The sequence below is a fragment of the Polypterus senegalus genome, chromosome 3 (genome assembly GCF_016835505.1).
Source record: "Polypterus senegalus isolate Bchr_013 chromosome 3, ASM1683550v1, whole genome shotgun sequence".
Classification (NCBI taxonomy): domain Eukaryota; kingdom Metazoa; phylum Chordata; class Cladistia; order Polypteriformes; family Polypteridae; genus Polypterus; species Polypterus senegalus.
This window is the reverse complement of record NC_053156.1, coordinates 291,071,294-291,098,453: the sequence shown is the minus strand read 5'-3', so window position 1 is coordinate 291,098,453 and position 27,160 is coordinate 291,071,294. Positions and strand designations below refer to the sequence as shown.

At 39.7% G+C, this 27,160-nt stretch overlaps 1 protein-coding gene across 1 annotated transcript in view; it reads right to left on the bottom strand.

Annotated features, from left to right (window-relative positions):
• The window catches only part of LOC120526306 (ras-related protein Rap-1A), a 118,057-nt gene that overhangs the window by 28,886 nt on the left and 62,011 nt on the right, over positions 1-27,160 (bottom strand). Inside the window, exons 2-4 of the mRNA XM_039749435.1 lie at positions 15,029-15,117; positions 1,520-1,588; positions 1,370-1,426 (exon numbers count right to left, since the gene is read on the bottom strand). Of these exons, the coding sequence (XP_039605369.1) occupies positions 1,370-1,426; positions 1,520-1,588; positions 15,029-15,085 (183 nt within the window). The 5' untranslated portion in view covers positions 15,086-15,117. The remainder of the gene's footprint in view (positions 1-1,369; positions 1,427-1,519; positions 1,589-15,028; positions 15,118-27,160) is intronic.

The following is a 27,160-nucleotide window of genomic DNA, read 5'->3' as shown; positions in this document are numbered from 1 at the left end:
TAAAAACCTGTAGCCACGGTGGTCCTCCAGGACCAGAGTTGGCGACCCTTGGTATAGACTGCAATTTTGGTTTATGAAACACTGGCGAGGCCTCATCTGGAGTACTGTGTTCAGTTTTGGTCTCCGGGCTACAGAAAAAAAACAGACCTAGCCGTGCAAGAAAAAGTCGGGAGAAAAGTGAATAGGCCTTTTCAGTGATCGCAAACTGAAATTAAGGGGTGATATGATGTAAATGTTTAAAATAACAAAAAGGAATTAGCACCGTGAATCCAGGCTCTTACTTTAAAATGAGTTCAACAAGAACATAGGGACATAGTTGGAAACTTGCTGAGGGTAAATATTGCACAGATAATAGGAAGCTTGTCTTCACCCTGAGAATCACAGACATATGGAATAAGTAACCAAGTAGTGCAGTGGACAGTAGGACTCTAGGGGCATTCAAAAACTCGACTTCATGAGGTTTTGGAGGAATTAACTGGAAAGGACTATTGAGATTAGTTGGTCTGGATGGCCTGATCTTGTCAAAGATTTTTGTGAAGTTCTAAAGGTACACAGAAGGTGTGTCAAATGGGCCGCAACAAAAGCAGACAGACCCTATGACCAAGAGTTGGCAAAAAAAATGTTAGCTGCAGTATCACCTTACCTTACTCCAAATTTATTTAAAATAACAAAAAAAGATCTGCAGGAGTGTGGCAAGTTGGCGCAGTGGTAGCACTGCAGCCTCGCAGTTAGGAGACCCGTGTTCACTTCCCAGGTCCTCCTTGTGTGGAGTTTGCATGTTCTCCCCGTGTCTGCGTGGGTTTCCTCAGGGTGTTCCGGTTTCCTCCCACAGTCCAAAGACATACAGGTTAGGTGCACTGACGATCCTAAATTGTCCCTAGTATGTGCGTGTGTGTGCATGTGTGTGTGCCCTGCCCAGGATTTGTTCCTGCCTTGTGCCCTGTGTTGGCTGGGATTGGCTCCAGCAGACCACCATGACCCTGTGTTAGGATATAGCGGGTTTGATGATGGATGGATGGATCTGCAGGACACTGATTAATATTTTCAGGTTTGGACCATTCTCAATTCAGAAATACAGAGAAGCCTGACAATAAAGAGAAGTGACAAACTCCATTGGTGTTAGTCGCCTCAAGGAGAATAAAGGACACGGACATGGCAGAGAGTTGACCTGTTCAGTTTTTCTTTTCAGAATTTGGGGTTGAGACTGAAGTTCTGCAGATGGTGAGGATTTGAATGACAAAATAACACCCTTAAACAGACACAGAAATAATGTCTCTACTTAGTTGTTTACCAGCAGAGAAAAAGCATCAACTCCTATAAGACTAAAAAAAAAAAAAAATGCTTATAAATAAATAAATAAAACTCTTACTGTTCCTGCCGTATCAAGAATTTCCAGCATGCATTGCTGTCCATCAACTTCCACTTGCTGTGTCAAGAGAAATGAAAAGCTTTGTTAAGAATGACATGATGGATTTAGATTACTGCCTGAAAGGATTTGCTCAGATCACCACGGACTTACCTTTCTGTAAGAATCTTCTATTGTTGGATCATATTTTTCAACAAAAATTCCCTGTACAAATTGGACTGTCTACAAAATGAAAGAGAGAGAGAGAGAGAGAGAGAGAGAGAACAACCATATCAATAAATTGGCATTGCGTTGGGTGACTGCTGCAAGTTTTAATTCCGGAAAATCCAGCTATCCTCATACAAAAATCCTCATGTAAATAAGCATCTTGCTTAACTGGATCCCATGGTTAATGTATTATCTTATTTTGGTCCCACATATAAATTCACAAAGGAGCGTCATGCTGAGATCACCGTTCTCTTCTTAGCTGAAGATTTCTTTCCGACAGTGAACTTCAAATGAGCCGACACTGGCATGAATAGTGAAGTAGTAATTAATACCCATCACTGACGCTGGTGTTTTCGCAAATGAGTGATGTGGTTAACACTGCACAACATTCACAAAAATCTGCTTAATCCAGTTCAGGGTTCAGCCTGGTAGCACTGGGCGCAAGAAACGAAATGTCCCTGGACAGGATGCCATTCATGGACACACCCACCCACACTCGCTGTCTGAAAATCATGAAAAGTTCATCATTTAGGCAGGTGGTTCGTCGTGTGGTGGGTGTAGTAGTACGTTATCAGCGCATCCTCCCAACCATCCCAACTAGCAAGTCTCTGGTGATGTGGGAGAAAAATCTCATCTGAAAAACAAAAACCTGAGCTACTGTTTTCTGGAAAACTATTTTTCTCTTTTAAAAAACACAAACACATTCATCACTGGCTGCTGTCAGACTGGCTACCATGAAGGTCCGTGCTTACTGTAGCACTTCAGGTTTGAGATTGCCCATCACTTCTTTCAATACCGTAAATCATCTTCACAATCGGGACTACCAGTGAAAAGGACCTCCTCCATTTTCATAATGAATATAATTATTTTCACCCCAACATAAAGCTGTAGCTGAGTTACTCAAAAACAGAAGTCAGCTTCCTTGACACCACCGTTCAACCTAACAACAACACCCTCGTAACTTCTGTTTTTCACAAACCAACAGACAGACGGACCTACCTAAGAAGTGACAGCTTCCACCCCAAGCATATAAGGCGCTCCATTATTTTTAGCCAAGCAATACGGTACAATTGTATTTGCTCAGACCCGACAGACCGGGAGCTCAGACAAGAGGTCATCAGACAAGGTTATACAGACACTCAAATAAGAAGAGCTACTGCCATACCCAGAGACAACCTTCTGGAATATAAAAACAAAGACAACAAGAACCGCATCCCCCTTGTTGTCACCTACAACCCACATCTTGAAACACTTTGAAAAATTATAAAAGAACTTCAACCAATGCTAAATAACGACCAAACACTGAAAAATGCATTTCCTGAACCTCCCCTCCTGGCATACAGACAACCACCAAACCTTTAGCAACTAATTGTCCGAAGCTCCCTAAATGAACCGACAGAAAATGGCTCATCTCCCTGCCTACAGAAAAGATGTAAAACGTGTGCCCACATCTACAATACAGACCGTATAGTTATACCACACTGCCGACTTGAACATCACATAAAGGGATCGTTTTCCTGCAGATCATCTAATGTTGTCTACCTAATTCTCTGCATGAAATGTCCTGACACTGCAATCTATGTGGGAGAAACTGGACAAACACTCCGCCAGAGAATGAATTTACACAGATTCCACATTAAACATGGCAACACAGATGTTCATGTAGCAGCCCACTTCAACATCCATGAACACTGTGAGAGGGACTTTAAAGTCACAGTGCTTATGGGCAACTTCAAAACACAGCAAGAGAGAAAAGAATGGGAAGTTAAACTCAGGATAAAATTTAATACATTACAACATGGCTTGAATAGAGACAAGAGTTTTATAGCCAGGTATGAGGACTGTTTGCATCTCTCAGACTGACACAGATAACCTGTCTACAGACTAGTGATGGGTCGTTCTTGAACGATTCGTTCATTTTGAACGAATCTCTAATGTGACTCGGGAAGAACGAGTCGTCTCGTGGGAGTGATTTGTTCAGTTGCGCATGCGCATTTGCGCAACTTCCTATAGTTTCTGTATTGGAATTCTTGATTCACTTGTTTCAAGTTTTCGGGTTTTTCGAGTCGTTCGTTCATCACGTGACAGCCCCATAAGCTTAACCAACTCAGTCTGAGCCGGAAACAGAATTGATTAGTTCATCTCTCGAGTCTTCAGGTTCGAGTCGTTCGTTCATCACGTGACAGCCCCATAAGCTTAACCTAAGCAGTCTGAGCCGGAAACAGATTTGATTAGTCCATTCCTCGAGTCTTTCGAGTCGGTCGTTCTTTTGTCACGTGACCACTTACCGGCTCAGCAACTCAGTCAAATACTAACGTAAAATTCCATTTGTTGTATGTTGGATCATATTTAGAAATTATCATAAAATTATCAAAAATATCTAAAACGCATTTTCTTTTAAATAAAAATGGTCTGTCAATTTCTGTCACTATGATTTTGTAGTTTGATTAACATTTGTGTAAGCAGTAGATGTGTTAGGGACGTAACAGGTAACTTTTTAATTATATTTTGCTAAAATGAACAAAATGACTCAAAAAAAAAGATTTGTTCCTTTTGAATGAGACTCAAAGGTCCGAGACGGTTAAATGATCCGAACTTCCCATCACTACTACAGACCCACACTGATTTGAAAAACTCATCACAAACTTCAAAGGACTTTGTTGGACAGTTATCTTATCCAAAGATCTTGACCATACATTGTTCTTCTCTCTCTTGTTAAATTAATCTTAGCTTGAATGAACCTATTAATTTTTTACATTTTAAGATTTTTCATTGTCCAGACCTAGTGTGTGGATATAAACACAGAGAACTCCAGTTTCTGTATTACATCTTTGCCTGAAGAAGGGGCCTGAGTTGCCTTGAAAGTTTGCATATTGTAATCTTTTTAGTTAGCCAATAAAAGGTGTCATTTTGCTTGGCTTTTCTCTACATTCATAATGGCTAACACGGTACAACACCCTAGTACTAATACCATAAAACACAGGCACAATAACAAGAAGATGTAGCCATGAAAGACAAGAAACATACTAAATGCTAGGGCTGGGCGGTATGACACACATTCTATATCATGGTATTTTTCTAAATTATCCTGGTTTCACGGTATTTTACGGTATTTTTTTCCCATGCATGAGAGGATGTTAACCACATTTTCCACTGCAATTACTGCAGTAGACTGGCTAAGAATAACCTATTCCACTGTCATGAGAATTGTACATTGTACAAAAAAACATTTTAATGTGCACACAAGTATTAATACAGATTTGCATAGCCCCATAAAGTGATAGTTTACAAGGAGGTGGCACTAATGAAGAGAAGGAATCACATTGCATGACAGTTGCAGTCAAAATATGGAACCATAATTTTAATAACATTTTTTCAACCAACCAAAGAGGCATTCAGACTTAGTAAAATATCCAGAGGTGCTTGTCAAAAGTTGTATTGCACTGAACATGTCTTAGAAAAGGAATAAATAATGAATATGTTTTGTAAACCAACTACACTTTCTGTTAATGTTAACAATCTCTGTCCACTGACGTTAGCTATATGGATTGTAACGGCGTTGGTTAACTCGATCCACTGCTTACCCCTTTTGTCGTAGGCAGCACCTCTAGCAAACACGTCTACAAGTGACGTCTGACTCGAGTGTCCTCTAGCTTTTTCAGCTTTACCTAAGGACGTGGAGGTTTGCCAATCTTAGTTCCTTACATTCATGGTACACCAAAGCATGTTTGTGGCTGAGGTGGTGCAGCAAATTGCTCGTGTTGCCGCCTCTGGCACCAACTTTAGCTCGACAGCATTTGCGGTAAACAGTTGTTTGGTCCACATCCAACCTTTTAAAAAGAAAGTATCTCCAGGCAACAGACACACTCCTTTTTTCAGCAAAAGTTCTTCTGTGTCATCATGTTCAAACTTTATCGTCAGCTACAGCCTCAGTTTCTGAATGCTCTCCGTCCATTGTCCATTTTCACCACTCAATACCTCCACTAACGCATGTACTCCATTACATGCATGTTTAGCGGTGTAGCAGTGAAAAAGGTCACCCCTTAAACGATTTCCCACTGCGCCAAATTCTGAATATTGTTTAAGCTATTAAAACTGGTATTGCGGTATGAGAAAAATCCATATCATAACAAAAATAAAAAACGGTTTTCGGTATGAACTGGTATACCTCCCAGCACTACTAAATGCAATCAAATAAATGTTAAACTGTTATAGCCAAGGTGGCTGTTTCTACTAGTTTTTCTTGCACACTTTATTTTACTACCAAACATGAAGGCTGCCATTTTCTGTATATGCTGAGCAGCTCCTCTCTCCACAATAGCATCACCAAAGATAGCGGCTTGAGGTTTGACATCATTTTTACACTGATCATGGACAGTTGGAGTTTTCATGGCTTCATTTAGTGTTAAAAAGACAACTGCTCCAATAAGTAGGGAGGCACAAGGCAGGCACCAATAAGTATAGGACAAAGTAGACATTGCCCGTTGTGCTAGGCTTTATGGGTACACCAGGCCTGTTAAATCAGTAAATTGAAAAGGGAGGTAGACCTCCAGCTTCACCAAATGCCAAGAAGCTAAGTGGATGAAAGTGCAGTTTGCACTGATCTCAGCCCTGGACTTCATTCAATTATAAAGGTGTGAATTGGAGTTGAACCGACATCTTTGTAGAAGCCAGAGGGCCCAATGGAGCACGAAAGAACGAAAGGTGGGGGATTGGAACAGAGTATTAACGCCTTTTTCCCTTCCTCAACAGAAAAACAGAAGATTAACGGTTCTACCTTACGTAATGCGCACGTGTTCAAGTCCGTTCCGGCTCCAGTAGATGACTCCAATTCCGGTTCCCAATGATTACTTCACTTCTGATCCCTTCCTGAGGAATTAATTTCCGGTCTCTTCTTGATGACTTAATTTCTATCTCCCAATTATGATGTCAGATTCGTCTCCCTCAATCATTATTATATCTGTCAAGATTTAATTTCCTGTTTGTCATTGTATTTTCACAAGGCAAATTTTGTGATTGTCAATGTCTGTGTTTGCCTTTGACCATGACGAATCCACCACCATTATACGGGGCATTTCCCCAAACGTTTGATCACTCTCATTTGTGTTTTATTTCATCACACAGCCTTTCCCGTGTTGTCTCGCCACTCTGCCATAAATCCCAGATTAGTGCTAGTGTTGCGGTGATAGCTATCTTTCTAGTTTCTCACATCTCCACAAAGATTCTCTGGAGCTCAGCCAGAGTGACCATTGGGTTTCTTGGTCACCTTTCTCACCAAGGCTCTTCTCCTCTAGTGACCAGTTTGGCTGAGCAGCCTGCTCAGTTTCAATTATTGCAAACATCAGCCATTTAAGAATTATGAAGGCCACTGTGCTCTTGAGAACCATCAATGCTGCAAATAAAATTGTTTCCATCCCCAGATCTGTGCCTCGATACAAACCAGTCTCTAAAATCTGTAGACAATTTCTTCAACCTCATGGATTGCTTTTTGTCAGCTGTTAGACCGGTGCAATTGACTATTGATTATGGGTGGATTCCAAACATCAATGATGGTGAACAGAATGGGATACATTTGGGTCAAATATCAAGTGCAATAGCATGGAGTGAAAGGGAAAGTCTACAGGACAGTAGTGAGACCAGCTATGGTATATGGGTTGGAGACAGTGGCACGAACCAGAAAGCAGGAGACAAAGCTGGAGGTGGCACAGTTAAAGATGCTAAGATTTGCATTGGGTGTGACGAGGATGGACAGGATTAGAAATGTGGACATTAGAGGGTCATCTCAGGTTGGGAGACAAAGTCAGAGAGGCGAGATTGCGTTGGCTTGGACATGTGCAGAGGAGAGATGCTAAGTATATTGGGAGAAGGATGCTAAGGATAGACCTGCCAAGCAAGAGGAAAAGAGGAAGGCCTAAGAGAAGGTTTAGGGATGTGGTTAGAGAGGACATGCAGGCGATGGGTGTCACAGAACAAGATGCAGAGGACAGAAACATATGGAAGAAGTTGATCCGCTGTGGCTAACTCCTAACAGGAGCAGCCGAAAGAAGAAGATCATCAAGTGCAATAGCATACTTGTGTGAAGGTAAGATTTCAGTTTTAATTTCTAATAAATTTACAAAAAATTCTAATATCCTCTTTTTCCTTTGCCACTGGGTATTGATTGAGCACAACTGTGAAGCCACATCTGGAGTACTATATGCAGCTTTGGTCAGTGTTATTACAAAATATGCTTAATAGTAGAAAAAAATTTGAATCAAAAGCAACTAGACTGTTTACAGAATTGCATAAAGCAAGTTATGACAAAAACTGAATATTTTGGTTGAAGTACACGAAAATTACGATGTAATTTAACATTTGGAAGTGCCCAAAATTATACAGTGAATTGGTATGGTGGATGTCAACAGGTACTTTAAAGTGAGTTCTTCTACAAGAACACAGGAACACTGATGGAAACCGGTTAAGGCAGCTTCTTTTTTTTCCCATGCAAGTTATATGTATACATATTTATATATGTGTGCATGTCAAGGTTATTATAGTTAAAATCAAAACTAAAACTATTATTAAAAAAAATCTTTTTCGTAAACTGAAATAAAATAATTAACAAAACCGAGATGAAAAACTAAGACTAAATGGAACTATAAAATAGCTGGAAAGACTAACTGAAATAAAATAATAATTTACTAAAATAATTTTAGTTTTTGTCTTTGAATGAATATTCCTGCTGTTAGTTTTTAACCCTTAACTTTTAAACTCTAAAACTGAAAGTCATCCACCACGAGCCACTCGCATACATTCATCCAGTGAACGGCGGCTGGTGAAGGAGGGCGGCTGTTCACACAGCATTTACGATGACAGAGCAAGCTGAATACGCAGGTAAAGCGTGTGGAATAGAAAGTGATTTACGTACTGCCTTTTTTTGTGCACTTGTTGTATATCAAGATGTAATTCAAACCCATGAAACTGGAATGTGGTGGTCAACAAAAACTTTACCGTATGGACAGAAAAATCACAAGTGAGTACCGTTTCAGTTTATTTCTCAGGTGCCTGCTTTTTGTTGACAGTAATTCACCTGCCACTTCGCATACGAAGTATAGAGAAAGAATAATCATGAAAAAAATTTGACCTCGAGATTTTGATGAATCTTGAAGTTTTAGACCTCCCCAAGTCCGAAAATACAGTTTATTGGAATTATGTCTGTGTGTAAACATGGTAACTCAAAAACGGAACTAGATAGATGGATGAAATTTGGCATGTGGTCGTTACACCAAAATTGTAGATCTCTATTAACTTTTGGGCCAAATCCATCAACCGGAAGTGATACTTTACCTGAACACATACTCAATTTTTTAGTCTAATTTAATCAACTTTACTTTTATAATAATTGATCAATATATTATTAATTTGATTTGATTTGTTGTTGAAGGTTCTTTAATTTACATAATATAATCATTGTCTTGCGGTTTACTCCTCAAATATCCATCCCCATATCTGAGTACACAAGAAAGTCGTGGGGAGACCACTCCTGATTTTTGAAAATAAAACGGTACTGATTGAGAGACTGACTAGGTCGTCATACAAGATCAGCATATTGTTGCTAACCAATCACTTTTGCTTTAAAAATGTCATTTAACAACGAAGAGATACAAACCTTGTAAAATTCCTGAGTTGGCAATGTCTCTACTGAACCACAGGTAGGTAAGCAAAGAGGGTCTGCCAAGTGATGAAATGCTAAACATACTAATGTGTTTTTGTATTTATGCTATATTTATTTTATCTTTTTAAGTTAATTATTTAAGTTATGTTATTAATAGCAGATATTGTGAAAAGAAACCAATAGCGGAATTATGTTTTAAATATCTGTCCCCATTTTTTCAATGCATCTCTCTCTCTCCCAATAGATATTTGAAATATCATATTCTTTTTGTTCTTAGCATCAGCCATATCATACATATTGTATACCAGGGATTTTTCCTGCTTTGCACCCAAACCTGCCTGGGTAGGCTCCAGGTTCATGTGTTCCTGCGCTGATAAACAGTTTTAGATAATGTCTATATTGTTCTTAATCTCAGATGCTGTCTCTGTCATTTTGTGCCTGTCCATAATCTTATTACCTGCTCCTGCTCTGCTCATTATGGGTTTACTGTTCTTATGGTGGGCTATCCAAGTTTCACTGCCCTTAACCTTGACACTACATGCTTGTTATTTTTTTGTTTCCCTCAATATAGCTAGGTGGGGTCTGCACACTGATTCAAGCCTAAAAGTCCTGTTCTTCCTAAGGCCCCGTGATTTTCATGATCACACCTGTCACAACACAGTAGATTCCATTTTCTGATTTTTATCTTTTCAGGTCTGCAGGTGGTAAAATTCTGTCTATAAAATGTTTGTGCCTGAGATGGAATCAGAAATCAATATGTCTGATAGAAAATAACAAAGCCCAGTATTTGAGATTTTGAATGTAATATTGAAGGCATTCATTATAAGCACATTGTCGCTGGAGCAGGATATGTTATGTGCTATAGCCATTTAGAGTAAAAAAACCCTCACACCTTAAAATTCACCTAAATTTCATTACAAATTGGCCCATTCTTGGCAATAAAAGGAAAAGAAAAAAGTGTTAACAGTCAGTGCAGATTTGTTCAGCACAAATAACATAGAAAATATTTAAAAAATCATAAAATTGTGTGAAAATTGTTCATATTCATTATCTGGTTTTGATTATGCTTGTTTTTATCAGACAAAAACAGAACCAAATAGTCAACTGCGTCGTGTAGTGCAGTAAGCCACAAACATTAAAGTCATATTATATCCAAACTCGTTAAGTGCACAGTTCTGTCTCATTGTGACACAAAAACTAAACTCCATAGTAGCTCCTTAACCATACTAGAATTACTAAATCTAAAACTTTATATATATATATATATATATATATATATATATATATATATATATAACTGCTCAAAAAATTAAAGGAACACTTTGAAAACACATCAGATCTCAATGGGGAAAAGAAATCCTCCTGGATATCTATACTGATATAGACTGGGTAATGTGTTAGGAACGAAAGGATGCCACATCGTTTGATGGAAATGAAAATGATCAACCTACAGAGCCCTGAATTCAAAGACGCCCCAAAAATCAGAGTGAAAAAGTTATGTGGCAGGCTAGTCCATTTTGCCAAAATTTAATTGCAGCAACTCCAAATTGTACGCAGCACTTTGTATGGCCCCTGTGTTCTTGTATACATGCCTGACAACATCGGTGCATGCTTCTAATGAGATGACAGATGGTGTTGTGGGGATCTCCTCCCAGATCTGGACCAGGGCATCACTGAGCTCCTGGACAGTCTGAGGTGCAACCTGGTGGCATTCGATGGACCAAAACATAATGTCCCAGAGGTGTTCTATTGGGTTTAGGTCAGGAAAGTGTGGTGGCCAGTCAATGGTATCAATTCCTTCATCCTCCAGGAACTGCCTGCATACTCTCACCACACGAGGCCAGGAATTGTCGTGCACCAGGAGCCACTGTACCAGCATAGGGTCTGACAATGGGTCCAAGGATTTCATCCTGATGCCTAATGGCAGCCAAGGTGCCTTTGTCAAGCCTGTAGCGGTCTGTGTGACCCTCCATGGATATGCCTCCCCAGACAATCATTAACCCACCACCAAACTGCTCATGCTGAATGATGTTACAGGCAGCATAATGTTCTCCATGGCTTCTCCAGACCCTTTCACTTCTGTCAAAATAGAAATGTCTTTGTAAAATAAAAACTACACTAAAACTAAAAAGGCACGATGAAGGAAAACTAAAACTAAACTGAATTTCTAAGTAATGTAAGAAAAAATATAGAAATAAAAACTAATATAAAAAGGCAAAATATAATAACCTTGGTTCATATACAGTATACATTTTTATATATGATACATTATCTGCTAAATAATACAAAGAGTACACAACATGTGCTTTACTGCACTGTGCTGAGCAGGTGAGAACGACTGAAAAGTGTTTATGTTTACCACTAAATAAAGCCTGTATGCTGCTGGACTTGTACCTGGTGTCTGTCTGTGCTGGTTTTGGGGATCCGATGCGCCCCCTGGTGGCCACACTCTTAAATTGTGTTTTTATAATGACCATCAATAAAAGCCAAGTCATTAGGAAAAGCATCTACAACACTAATATTTTACTCACGGCCAATATTATGTAGCATGTTTAAGAGTAAGGAACTCCACTGAACTAGTAATAGTGCCCCCCCAAACAAATAGTGTATACAGAATAGAACTCAGCTAGTTACGTAGTACTTCTTATACATCCGATAAACTTTCAGCACTTTAACCGAGACCTGCTATCTTAGGAATATTACTGTGTTTACATGAGCCTCAATAACCCGATTATTCATAAAAAAAAAAACGATTTCTAAAATGCCATGTAAACGCTTATTCCAGTTAGAGAAATTGGGTTATTGTCCACTGAGAAACTGCTAGATTTCTCCACCAATAACCCAATTCTGTGGTTACATAAACCCATAACCAGATTAATGTTAAGGAATTTCTAGTCTGCACATGTTTGTTGCTCTCTGTCAGCATGCGCATATATTTGCTTCACATGCTTTCACCAGACATGGATAGAGGTGTCCATAAAATAAATTTCCAGTAGCAAATGCTGAGGTGATCACATTGTTTCTTCCCCTGGCTGAAATAATCTCTCTCAGCATTTCACAAATTGCTAAATCTCTATTGATGAGAGTGCTAAACTCAGCAACACAATCTCAATAGCAATAGCGTAACCATTAAAAGTAATGTGCATTATGTAGTCTAATTACTTTTTAAAGTACTGAGTAACCTAACACATATCTTATTGAAGTAAAATACGTACAATTATTATTCCAGCAATCCTGGTTGTTTGGAGAATTTAACAGCACATCTAAGCAGCAAAGAGTTTGCTGTGTGCTATCCAGTAACAGAAAGTTATAAATAAAGCGTTAATTTGACAAATATACCTATAAGATACAAGAACACGATCACAGGCATCATGCTTATTTTCGGATTTACTGCGGCCGATGGTGACGTTTAAGTGCTTTTTGTGTAGTTTAATGACCTTGGAACGATTTGACAAAGGAGAACTGCAGAAGATTACTTGTGCAGGTAAATACAGACTATTAAGAAACTAACTTTGTACCTTAATCGGGGTATTTACCTCAATCCGGTTATATGGATAATAATAATAATAATAATAAATAATAATTCTTTGCATTTATACAGCGTTTTTCTAACTACTCAAAGTGCTCAGCAATTGCAGGTTAAGGGCCTTGCTCAAGGGCTCAGCAGAGCAGAGTTCCTTTTGGCATTTACAGGATTGAAACCAGCAACCTACCGAATGCCAGTGCAGATCTCTAGCCTTAGAGCCACCATGTAAACAAACTGAATATCTCATCACGGTTTTATTTAAAAGTTGGTGTTTCAATTGCTCAACTTGCCATGTCCATTTGTGTGGAGATGGGATTCCCGCCTTCATTCTTAAATGCACTTCCTCTTAGTCTACACAAGATGTGCCCCCAGTATGTGATTCACCACTTAAGTAATAAATTTCAGCTTAATTCAAGTCTTCAAAATTCTCAAAGACATCAATGAGGTCCCCACCCAGCTCTCTCTACTGAAGACTATTTTAATGACTTTAGCATGTGAGGGTAGTGAAAGCCCTTCAGTCCCAGGATGCACATATTTGCACGGATACATGGAAATGTTTCCAAACCGTGTAGTAGACAGTAAGACTTTGAGGACCTTTAAATCTCAGCTTGACATTACTTTGAAAGAGTTAGGTGATCAGGGACTGATGAGCTATGCTGGCTCATATAGCCTTCATTCATAAAATCTTTATGTTCTTCTTTTTCTTGGCCTGGGTGTAGTGCAAGTATATTCAATAGCCAGTTATAATCATTATTTTTCCAGTAACAATTCTTTTCCTGTAATGTTTAGGTAACGTAAAATGATTGGCCATTTGTCGGCCTCACCTGCCTTCCTGATGCTGCTCATTTTCTGAGTAGTTCATACTCTGTTACAGTCAGCCCTATGGTAGTGACTTCATTTTTTGTCCATCACAGCCATCTCTCTATTATAAAAAAAAAAAATCTTGCGACGAGACATGATCTTTGGAAGAGATCACTTTCACGCCCCGCAATAAGCGTTCGAAGCGCCACATGAAATGCAGATCACGAGGCAAGGCAGCAGCAAGCCAACATTTGATCGAGCAAAGAGGAGGTAAAATAAATAAATAAATAATTTGTTTCCCAGGAGTTTCGGAGGAGTGGCCGCGTCTCCTTGGGGTGCGTTCAGACCCCCCTCTTCACAACGGCGCATAGCACACTTGGGGGAAGGGGTAGGCGAGCGAAGTGCAGCTCACGTGGCACGGCAGAAGCAGCAAGCCAGCAGCTGATTGAGCAAAGAGGAGATTTGTATTTGTTTCCCATTGTGTCGCCATTTAAGAGAGGTTTCGGAGGAGCGGCCAGGTCTCCTTTGGGTGCGTCGTATAAAGATGTTCTAATTACTGTATAGATGGAACTACGTACGGTACCTTTCAAGATGTAAATCAGACGACAATATGTTTGAAATGATGTCTGATGCCACTTCTGTAATGATGCCTGACAAATTAAGACACCTCTTCGTGTACTTAATTATGAAGGGTGAAGTTGATGCTTTACAATTATGGGAAGCGTTCAAAGGACCACTATACGAAAAGTCGAATGAACAAACAGCTCTTTTAATCATCAAGGAATTGTTAGAAGCAGAAGATTTAACGATGCAGCCATTTGGACTTCCAGAAGAAGTAGATGAATCAGAGGTAAAGAAAGAGATAACAGCACAACTGTTAACACCGTCCGGTCTTCCACCAGCTGAGTTAATGTTGAAAGAAGGATGTATCGTAATGTTATTGCGTAATTTATGTATGAGTGATGGACTATGCAATGGGACAAGATTAGTTGTAATGAGTAGAACAATTCTAACATGTAAAATTTTAACAGGTGACAAGAAAGGTAATGTAGTACATATTCTGAGAATAACAGACACAAAAGGAGATCTTGATATGCCATTTGTATTAAAACGTTTACAGTTTCCTGTGAGAATAGTTTTTGCTATGACAATTAACAAATCACCAAGGACCAACATTCGAAAAAGTCAGTTTATTTATAAGAGAGAAAGAAATGATATTCACTCACGGGCCGTTATACGTTGCATTATCACAATGTAAGACCAAACAAGGAATCAAATTTCAATGAGATCTTGAAGAACAGTTAATGCCAAATATTGTGTTTACTGAAGTTTTAAAGTAAAAGTGAACATAATGCATATGTAACAATTTCCATGAAAAAAACAAATCTCTTTAAATTGTATTTCCGGTTAACCAAACCTGGCGGTTGGTGAGCGAAGCCCCCTAGAATATTTAAAAATTTAGAAAGTAACTTACCAGAGCGGATTTACCCACACCTCCTGATCCGAGGACTACTAGCTTGTATTCACGCATGGTGTGGCCTGATCACGAAACAGCGTTTCAATCTGCAAGATAAAACAGAAGAGAAGTTACTTTTCCTGACAGCTTTTTGACTGGCAGAGATTGCCAAGTTTACCTAAATGCAGCAAAAAAAAAAAAAATGATGTAGCTACTCCATTAGCAACCCATTAGAATGATCTACGATCAAATGAAAAGGTAGGTACACCCTTTGAAATGTTTTTCCATTTCGTAACATATCAAGACTATCTTCATTAAACATGATCTTTACGTAAACATGATGTAATTATGGGAAAAAAACAATGAAAATTTGACTTTGTAAATAATGTATTCAATAAAAAAGAGCAGGTCTAATAACTGGTCCTTTGGCAGAAACAACATCAAGTAGGTATTTACATTACTTTCCATTTGTCCACAAACTATGTTAAAAAGGAAAAAGCATTTCATCGGGCGTACTTACTTTCTCCACATGAACTGTAAAATAAAACAGGTAATCCTTCCTACTACACCATTATCACTATTATGATGCACTCATGAGCTAATTGGAGAGATGGATTCTGAGTTAGAATCTTAAATATGAATGCCCTACAAAATCGTCCAATTCGGAGAAAACAGACACCCAAATTCTTCAAGTTGTGACATAATGCTGACCTTTTACCTCTGTCAATTATATAAAATAAAATAAAAAAAGTGTGATTGTATTTCATTTCCAGGGGCAAAATACATTTTTAGCACGGATTTTCTTTTTTTTTTCACACAACTAAATACAATTCCTTTTATGGCAGCCCAAACAACAAATCGAGTGGCGTCTGATTTTTCACAAAAATCCGACTGGAAGGAAAAAAAAACAAAAAAAAACTCACAATTCAGAGATTCAAAAACACTGAGAACACATGAACACAGAATTTGATTGAGGGAGAAATAAAATGGCACTTTGAAGCAATCCATCTAAAAGAACTCAATAGACACCCAACAGTTGGGCAGGCCTGGAGAGAACAGGCCTTTAGAAGACCACCAAACCAAAGCATTACACTTCAATCACTCCTTCCATTTCAGACAAAGGGGCACTCAGCCTGAGCCCAGCCCTTACAGTTCTAGCAGGCTAAACAACTCAATAAATGAACAAAGCTGTAAGCTTAACGTGCTTTATCCAGTTGAATGTAGCAGACCATCCTACAGAAGGTGCTAGAAAGTCTGAACCATTGAGAATTATTAAAATATATACAAATAAAAGTCAATGTATGTGTGTGTGTGTGTGTGTGTGTGTATGTATGCTCCAGCATCACTTCCGAACGGCTGGAGTGATTTTCATTGAACCTGGTACAAATGTTTCTCATTGATCAACTAAAATTACTGTAGGGTGAAATCAGCCCTAACTCACCCCCTTCTGGGTAGGTGTTTGATCTTGCGGTCTTGTAAGCATGTTATCATCCAGTTGACACTCGGAACGACCTCCCGAGTGCAAACTGTAGGTGACTGCCAGCATTCTTTAGGTTTGAGCAGCACCACCACACCCCTGTTGCTTTTGAAATTAAATAGAGTTGGCCGGTTCTAAGCGTCAACTGGATGATAATATATAGTGGGTATAGAAAAGAATACCCCCCTTCGAAATATTCCCATTTTTTTTTTTGCTTAAATAAAAACACACAAACCAATATTTTTTCCAGCTTTACTTACTCAAAGCAATCTCTAACATCCAAGTGAAAGATATCACAGCTACCGTTCAGAAAAGTTATAATAAATCAAAAAGAAGACATACTGAGATTAATAAAGGATCACCCCCCTCTTAAACCCCATCAGGTGTCAGTGCCCACCATTTCCATTGCAGACCATGGTTACTGGGTTCCTTCCACCTGTGATCAGTTGTAATTGGTGCGATTAGTGAAGCTGTTCCTGATCCATTCATTCCCTTGCTTAGTAGTGTAACTGACAGCAAACAACTGACTGTGGGTGGCAAGACACTTTCAAAAGATCTCAGGGATGGAGCTGTGGACAGACATAAGGCAGGAGATGGAGACAAAAAAATCTCAAAGGCTTTATCAATCCCAAGGAGCTCAGTAAAGTCCATAATAAAGAAGTGGCAAGTGCTTGGTACTACTAGGACCCTCCCTGGACCCGGCCAGCCCTCTAAACTAGATGGAAGAGCAAGGAGGAACTACCAAGAGGTCAATGGCCACTTTGAAGGAGTTACAGGATTTGATGTCAGAGTGGTCATTAATGGTGTGCAGGTGACAACAATTTCACAAGCGCTCCACAAGGGTGACTTGTTCAGGAGGGTCGCAAGGAAAAAGCCACTTCTGAAGAAAGGCCACATGAAGGCTTGTTTGAGCTTTGTCAGAATGCACCTTGAAGACTCTGATGCCAAGTGGAAAAAGGTCTTATGGTCAGATGAGAGCAAAATCAAACGGTACACCAATGCAGCTCACCATCCACAACACACCATGGAGGGGGCCATCCGGTTGTGGTGGGGTTTCTCTGCCGCAGAGCCTGGGGCTCTCATTAGGGTAGAATGGATGGAGCAAAATCCCATCAAATTCTTGAGGGAAAACCTGCTACCCTCTGCAAGAAAATTGAAGCTGTGCAGAATGTTCACCTCTCAACACAACAACGACCCAAAGCACACGGCAAAATTGACCACACAGGGGCTGAATGAGAAAAAAGTGAATGTCCTTGTGTGTCCAGTCAGAGCCCAGATCTAAAATCACACTGAAAATCTGTGGAAAGATCTGAAGATAGCAGACCACCAACGCTCACCATCCAATTGAACAGTTAAACTGTAAAGAAGAGTGGGGGGCAAATATTACTCAATCTAGATGTGCAAAGCTGATAGAGAAAAATCCCAACAGACTCAAGGCTGGCATTAAAGCAAAAGGGGGTTCAACAAAATAATTACATTGGGGGGTGATCCTTTATTAATCTCAGTATATCTTGTTTTTGTTTTTATAATTTTTCTGAACTGTAGCTGTAATATCTTTCACTTGGATGTTATCGGCTGCATTGAGTAAGTAAAGCTGGGAAGTGTGTGTGTGTTTTCATTTGAAGCTGTAAAGCAAAAAAAATGGGAATATTTCGAAGGGAGGGGGTCTTTTCTATACCCACTGTACATACAAGACCACAAGACAAGCACATTTGTGAGACTTCATTGTTTGCTAATTTATTTTTATTTTTAAAGTTATGTTTTTGTTTTAATTATATTTTTCTCAAACAATAAAAAAAAAAAAAGCTTTATTTTCCTCCCGGGCAACGCCGGGTATTTCAGTTAGTGTACTGTATACCTAAATCGTGATCAGATCTTCATTGAAATCATAAAAAAAAAGATAAAAAGCACAATAAAAAACACCCCACAACCTTTGTGGTGCCACTGCCTAGTTTTACACATGCCAGTGTGTTCCCTCTTAGTGAATTGAGCGTGACCCTCAAAGCTGTTGGTGGTTGTGGGGCTGGGGTCCTGTGCAGTTACCAGAGCATTAGATGTTTCAAGAGTGATGATTGTTAATGCTTTTTTCTCTTTGGTGAATCCAGCAATTTCATCAGAATGGGAGTTGGGAGGTCATCCTGGTTCGGCCACAGTCCACCTACGAAACTGCAGCTGTGAAACGAGTGCAGTCATTAGAGTGGTGAGAGGGAGGTCAGCTGTGATCCATCACTGCTAATGCTGTTGTTAATTGAACATAATTGTCGGAGCGGGGAGTAGAACAGAGGGGCAAGGTTTCATCTGGGTTCAGTCACGGCCTACAGGTTGGGGAACGCTGAGTTAATGCTTTTCTACTCATAATGATCCAATTTGTTAAAAAAAAAAGAAAAATGCGGATTTCTAGGGTTATATAGAGCCTTTAAAAAATGATCACTCCCTTGGAAGTTTGCACATTTTAATGTCAAACACCATTGTACCACGGTGGATTTAATAGAAAAAAAGACACGTTAATGTCTCTCTTCAGATTGGTCTACATTAATTACAAATATAAAGCCCAAACTCATCGATCTCATAAATATTCACCCATCATTCCACGTCAGAATTCAGTGGATGCACCTCTGAGCCATGACAGCCTTGCGTCTTACGTGCACAGATCTCGCTTTATCAGCTGCACATTTTTTTCTACAAAACTGCTCAAAGCTCGGTCAGGTCTCATGTTGATCAAAACTGAAAAGCCTTTTTCCCCCCCCACCTAGAGTATCCATAATTCCTCAATTGAACTGAGATCTGAACTCTGACTCAGACACTGCAGGACATTAACATTGTTATGCTTTATGCTAGGGGTTGTTATGTTGCAAATTGCATCATGGTTTTCTACATGGCTTAACCCATACAGTAAAACCTTGGATTGCGAGTAACTTGGTCCGCGAGTGTTTTGCAAGGCGAGCTAAAATTTTTAAATAAAGTTTAACTTGATAAACGAGCGAGGTCTTGCAATACGAGTAGTACGTATATGCTTTGTCCGCCGAGCGTCACGTGGGGATTGTGGGTAATCGTCTACCATGCTCATTCTCAGTCTGTGTGCCTCACTCATATAGTCAACATCCGTATGAGCGTATACTGTTTACTATAGCATGGTGGCCACGTGTGTGTGTGTTGTAACGTGCGAGTCCCTGTCATGCACCCCAAAACACAAGGCTGAGTCTCAGTTCTTTACCAAAACCAGCTTTATTCAGCATGAAACAGGAACAGCACAGTTATGTATTGTAGCGGGATCTGCCGCTCTTATATTCACAGACACAGCAGTCAGGCAGGGCCGTGGCCAGGTTAGTGGCCAAGTAATACTGTGGTCTTGCATTTATAATGTTCCTTGCATCACCCATCGATGGCAGGCACCTATAGCTTGACTGATTCACGTTTATGGCGAACTGCTGCAGCGCTGGGAGCCTGCGGTTGCTTCAGGATTCCGCTCTTCCGCGCGTCGTCCCGTTGGGGATGAATCCCAAGAGAGTTTAAGACACCTTACAGTGTGTAAAGCATTTTTTTTTTATTTTGTGTCCAAGTGTGGTGACTCTTCAGGCAAAAGCAACTGTCATCGGAGAAATTTCCTTATTAAAGTCTCAAAAAAATAAGAAGATTCCAGTGAGCCAACAGATAGTGGAGATTCCGTTAGTTAGAATGAAAGTCGTCCTACACAATAACCCTCCTCCTCGTCTCCCTCACACCAGCCATGATTCTTTTCAAAGGTAAAGTGCAGGTTAATTTGTTTGACGTATTTTTACTTTATATTTTGTGTTAACCATTTTTATATAAATATTTGTGGGTTGTGAAATGAATGATCCGAGTTTCCATTATTTCTTACGGGGAAATTTGCTTCGATATATGAGTGCTTTGGATTACAAGCACGTTTCCGGAACGAATTATGCTCGCAAACCGAGGTTCGGCTGTATTTTGCTGCATTCATTTGACCATCACAAGCCTTCCAGGGTTTACTGCAGACAAGCATCTCCACAGTTTGATGTTGCCACCACCATGCTTCACAGTGGGAATGTTTTTGCTAATGTGGAGTGTTCAAACATGGTGTCCAGTCTAGTGGTCTCATCACATCCATCTGACTTGCTGAGTGAAGAGTATCAATCAAGGAAATGGCAGACTTCAAGCAACCAGTTCAGTTCAGGCAGCGGGGGCAATAGCTGTAACCTTGAAGCAGACTGTCCACTTTCCCAGTCTAACTCTGGCTGACCATCCAATTCACTTAGACAGGAAACATAAAAAGCTCAGCCAGTCCACCTCTAGCAAACAAGTCTGGGTCGGTCAGACAGACAGGAAACAGAGAGAGGCTTTCCTCTGTACATTTTTAACTGAATAGTGAGCTCTTGGGGGGGTATTGTTTCCTGGTGTGCCAGTGACAGTCTGGATGCCTCTATTAAGAAAGCAAAAAAAAAAAAAAATAAATAAAAAATCCCACTCCTTTCTGAGCTCGGATGGTTGCCTATAGTCTCACATGGCATTCACTGCACAGGTACACACTTGCTTTTGAACTTCTTTCTAGTGAAGCATGTAATCAGCAGACATCTCACTGATGGATGACATTACTTTTTTCTGAGACGCCTGAATGTCAGTGGGATGTGGGGAAAAAAAAAAAAAGGGGTGTGTGCGTACAAAAGCCAATATGCCTAATAAGGAGATGTGTTCAGTTGTCAAGCGGACATAAAAACGACGCTGTGATTCATCAATCCCGCCCCTCAGCAAGAGATGACTTGTCTTGTAGATTTCTTTGCTTGCAAATAAGGCGAAAAGCTGGGCCTCCTGGTAAACAGCAGAAGAAGCCCAGCCCTTCAGAGCAAGCCCCTTCAAACAATGACATCACTGGACAACAATTATCTTTTATTGGCAAGGAGTCTTTTTCTCCATGTAAGGAAGCAAAACAGAAAAAAAGTGACTCAGTTATGGAAATTATGCCTTTTTTTTTTTTGCATTTAAATGTTAAGTCTGTCTCCTTCCAACGCCCCAGCTCACCACCTCAAAAGTTTTGGATTTGAACGAGAAAATTAGAAGGACAGATGTTGAAGCGCACCCACAGCCCAACATGTAGCTGTGCATATTGCCACCCAAGCACAGCTCACCCCAGCCTTACTAAATACAGTAGTAGAGTCAGTCGTCCTGAACAAACCCATCAGTTTGTGTATCGCTGCAGACAGGGAAGCCTAGGACAGCCTAGTCAATTTAACACTCACACTGACCACACTGTCTACTCTGCTAAATGATTTGGATAGGTAAAGAAGTATCAAGCTGGTTCAATTTGCAGATGACACCAAACTAGGTGGATGGGCGGATAATCTTGAATCCACTGAATCACCACAGAGGGACTTGAACAGCATACAGGCTTGGCAAGAATTGTGCCAGATGAAATTTAATATAAGTTAAAGAAAAAGTATTACACATACAAAGTGTTAGGTCTGAACACACAATGGAAGGTCTGAAAATCAAAAGTGCACCTTTATGGGAAGGATTTAGCAGTTGAGGTGGGCTCGGCACCATCAACTGCCAGACAGAAACCATTAAGAAGCCTAACAGAATGTCAGGTTATATAGCGCCTTGATGTGTGGTCTGAACACACAATGAAAGGTCTGAAAATCAAAAGTGCACCTTTATGGGAAGGATTTAGCAGTCATAGTGGACTCGACACCATCAACTGCCAGACAGAAACCATTAAGAAGCCCAACAGAATGTCAGGTTATATAGCGCCTTGATGTGTGGAGTACAAGTCACAGGAGGTTGAGCTGAAGATTTATAACGCACTGGTGAGGCCTCATCTGGAGTACTTTGTGCCAGGGGTCACCAACACCAGTCCTTGAGGACTACTGTGGCTGCAGGTTTTCATTCTGACCCATTTTTAATGGGTGCCATGTTTGTGTTGCTAATTAACTTCTTGTGAATTTGTTTTAATTAACTTCTCTTTTAAGATTTGTTTCCCTGAATTTCTTCATCGTTCCTTTAAATTGCTTCATCCCTTTCCTTAAATGGCACCCAAAGAGAAATGTAATGTGAAGTGAGTGAGCCAACAAAAAACCAACCTCAAACTCCAACCAATTTCACTCCAAGCAGTTACTTAATGAGGTGCCAACCTGTGGCTTGTTGCTGGTCTCATTGTGTGCAACAGCAGACATTTATGAAACTGTTGATTTTCTCTTTTCTAAGAGCACACTGTTAAAATGTTTTGTGGACCTCAGCAGATTGACATTCCTGAGACCTTCACATTTCTTTATTTTGAGATATTGTGTGATGGACACTAGCTGTTTTGGCACATTTTGTATCTTATTATTGTTTGGCTGCTTATTAAGGAAAGACAAACAATTAAGGGGTTTGAGTCTTCAACAGCAAGTCAATTAAAATGAGTTCAAAAGAAGTTAATTAGCAGCAAAAACAGGTCACGTATTAAGAAAAGGGTTAGAATGAAAACCTGCAGCCACGGTGGTCCTTCAGGACCGGACTTGGCGACCCCTGCTGTGTGCAGTTTTGGTCTCCGGGCTAATAAAACCAACATTGCAGCATTGGAAAAAGTCCAGAGAAGAGCAACTAGGCTGAGTCAGGGTTACGGGGATAAGTTATAAGCAAAGATTAAAAGAGCTGAGTCTTTACAGTTTAAGCAAAAGGAGATTAAAAGGAGACCTGATTGAAGAGAATTAGTCGAGTACAGGGGTAGGCAACATCGATCCTGGAGGGCCGTAGTGACTGCAGGTTTTCGTTCCAACCCAAATGCTTAATTAGAAATCAATCTTTGCCAATCTCGGACCTTATTAAATTTTATGGCTTGTTAGTCTGCAATGTTATGTTCCTATATCATATATTTTTTTACTTTCCAAAAACATAATCTAAATGAGTTGAACACTAAAGCAGAAAATTGTCAGAATGTCACATTGTTCTCTTGTGTGTTAAATTTAACAAAATAGTTACATAATAAATCTACACGGGTGTAACTGGAAACACGTTACAGAATGGCTGGCTCCTTTGTCATATGCATCTTATTGTTTAAAATGAGCCATTAAAAACACTGAATGCAGCTGTTTAAGACTGAAATAAGCAATTAAGGGTGGGGAACCTTAACAAGCGAGACCACTAAAACGAAGCATCAAAATGTCATTTGAGCAATAAATGTTTCACCAGCAATAATTGGCGTCTCATTATGAAACAGGGTTGGAACAAAAGCCTGTAGCCAACGTGGCACCCCAGCACCAACCCTGCCTACCACTGCTCTAGTGGAACAAGACTGTGACGTTAAAATGAATTCAACAAGAACACGGGGACACAGTTGGAAACTTGTGAGGGGTAAATTTCACACAAACATTAGGAAGTTTTCTTCACAAAGAGAGAACTTTGAGCTACACTCCTTGTATGAAAATACCCAACAGAAATAAATGTCAGCTGAATGGGGGTCACGTCTGAACATGGCAGGATAGGAGGAATGGTGGATATGGATTAGGTAATGGCAGGGACAACACTTGCTTGCATAAATTTTATTTATTTAATATTTTTTTAAATTTGGATCAAAGGCAAGTGTGAAGGTATCAACGAAAACGGCCATAAACTTGTTAAGGGTAAATTTTGCACTTAACATTGGCCAGTTTTTCTTTACACAAGGAATGATGAGACACTTGGAATAAGCGACCAAGTAGTGTGGTAGGCAGGAGGACTTTAAGAACTTTCAAAACACGACTTGATGTTATTTTGGAAGAATTCAGTGGACAGGACTGGCGAGTTTTGCTGGGCTGAATGGCTTGTTGTCGTCTTGATTGTTCTAATGTTCTAAGACACCCTCAAGTCCTTTGTTCACTTCAACAGACTTCCCTAAGAATATGTAAGCTACGTGCCACTTAAGAAAACAGGAGTGATCAGGCAAAACACACTTCTTTTATTTTGAATGGGATTCAAAGTAAACTGCAGATATCCACTGCTTAATGTCCACGACACATTCTGTGAAATACGACTTTATGCAAGTTGGGTATTGTACAAACACCATGTTATATATGGAACTCAACAAAACTATATGTGGTACTGTAGTGCATAGTCTCATAAACTATATGTCTCAACCTCTTTTGGGATGCGGTTTGCCTGATTCTATGTTACACAGAGTCGTAAATCACCATTGTATTCAATGGAAAAGGTCTCATACGGTTTGCAAAGAGTCTCACAGTGGGTCACAGCAGGCAGTTTAAGCAATCCTCCATGGATGTTAAGACACGAAAAAGATCATAATTGGGTCACGAGGAAAAAAAAAAAGTTTATGAAACACTGCTGTGGTGTAATGTGCCTGTTTATACTAAATACAAAGAGATAATGCAACAAAGCTCCAGAGACAAGCGATATGCGAGACTGGGTGCTGTTGCCTGTGAGTCGAAACACACACTGTTATATGGTAAAACTTTTTCTTTGTAAGAAAGGAAAGTTTACACTAAAAAATGCTAGAAAGTACCATACAGTACTGACAGCGCAATCACTTTGCATAAAGAGACATGAGATACTGTACATCTATTACATTACATTCCTTGATCAGGATTTCTGATGGCTTGGTGTCAACAGAATCCCTAATTTTCAATTCTTTAGTCAGAGCAGGAACATTGCCGATTGGTATTTTCCAATCTTTGGATATCTTTTTATATCCTTTTCCTTTATCTAACTGTTGATCTGCTATCCCCAAGCTTCAGTAACAAGCAAAGTCAAACAGATAAGCTTCTCTTCCATTTTGTGATGACCAAAACATCCATGCACCTTATTCCTTATCGCTGCATTCTATGAATTGTACTTCCGACAGAGCATTCATTGGCTGCCAGTGCTCAAGCATGCAGAACCCAACCCTATGACTGCATACTACAGGAGTTTTCAAATTCAGAAATTTCATATCTTACAAAGTTGGACCTCTGAGATGGACAAAGTCAACAAAGCTACCTGAAATCATCGAGTTGTGATATAATGTACACCTTCCACCTTAGTCAATTGTATAAAATAAAAAACTATATAACCTAGCTAGCCAGAAATGTCATTTTTGTGGCCGTACTACATTTGGAGTGATGCATACACATTTAATACTGTTAATTTGCTCTTTATTCTACAATATATACAGATAAATACATTTTAAAGTCCCTTCCAGGAGTGCATATTTTGTAAATCACTCAATCACCAAGATGCTATATCTTTATTGATCATTGCATTTATTTATTTAAAGGAAAATCATATTCCCTCATGTTATATGTGCATTTCAGATTCCCCAGCAGGCCAAGACACCATTTAAGTCCACTCAAGAGTGGGTCAACACCAGGAATGTGTGCATGTACTTCTTCAAATTTACAATAAAATTTATAGAAAAATGATGTGACGGGAGTCCAAAGAGTTAGAATAGAAATGAATTATTGATATCTGTTAATTGCTCTTTTTTTTATTCTTCAACTTGACCAAGAAACAAAATCAACAGCCATCTCACATTTCCCCAAATCGTCCAACCAGACATTCATGTGAACATACTGAAGTGGGAAGGTGAAATGTCACATCTTGAAGGCCCAAAAACTCCAAAATGACGTGACAGCAGCCTAACAGTCCTGCCATTCCATTAAAGTTTATGTGCAGCTACTCGCACCCAAACACGGCTGAACCTCGAGTCTATTTGACAATATGGGCAACCAGAAAGGCTTTGTAATTTAAAGAATCCTAAGAAATGGATGCCATCCTGTCCACACTGCAACAAAAATAGAAACTTAGAACTTCACATGAATGTCCCCGGTGACCAGCCTCGAGTGCTAAATGACATAGTTCTGGCCTGGTACATTCAGCGGAGTAGTGCCAGCCATCTTTCCAAAAAAAAAAAAAAATCTCAAATCTGCAAACATTATTTGTAAATCTACACTTGGCTTTTCACCAGACAGCAATGGGGCAGGAAACTTTTTTTTTTTTTTTAAAAAACACAGCATATTTAAGTGTAGCATCCAGCTTAGACAAAAGTAAATCTCATGTGGACCCTCCCTGCGTCCTGGGATTCATCCTGGACGAGAGTTCTTCCTGTTTCCATTACGCAAAGCACTGAGCTCCAAACATGAGCAGCAAACAAAAGCTGAAGGCAGACTGAAGAGGCCCCGGAGCAGAAGGTCAGAAATGCCGGCTCATGCTGAGGAGTATCTTACATGTCCCTCATGTCCCCAAGACCTTTCTTTTGTTTGGGAAAGGGTAAATAATGTGGAGATGAAACTTCTCATTATCTATGAAATGCTACCACACGTTTTATACTCAAACAGAAAATTGATGAAAAAAAGAGTGGATCATTCATTTCCATGGCAAAATGTAATCCATTTAGTTTCCTAGCTAAGAACAGGCCATTCAGCCCAACAAAGCTTGCCAAATTCTGTCGTCTGTCATGAGACAATAATCTATTTATTGACTTTCTGTAAAAAGCCAAATTCCCCAAAGGAGGACAAAAAATGGTACCTTATGTACCTTTTGTCACACATGCACTTCGGGAGATCTTTTTACGGGCTGTGTTGAGGTATGTAATAACCTGCTGGGACAAGAGAGGGCGCTATTTGCTAACACTGTCTCCTTCTCTCCCCCAAGCACTAAAAATGGCATTTGAATTCCCCAATTTCTGGTTCCACATTCAAAAAAAACCCATCTACCCAGAAGGAGGTCCT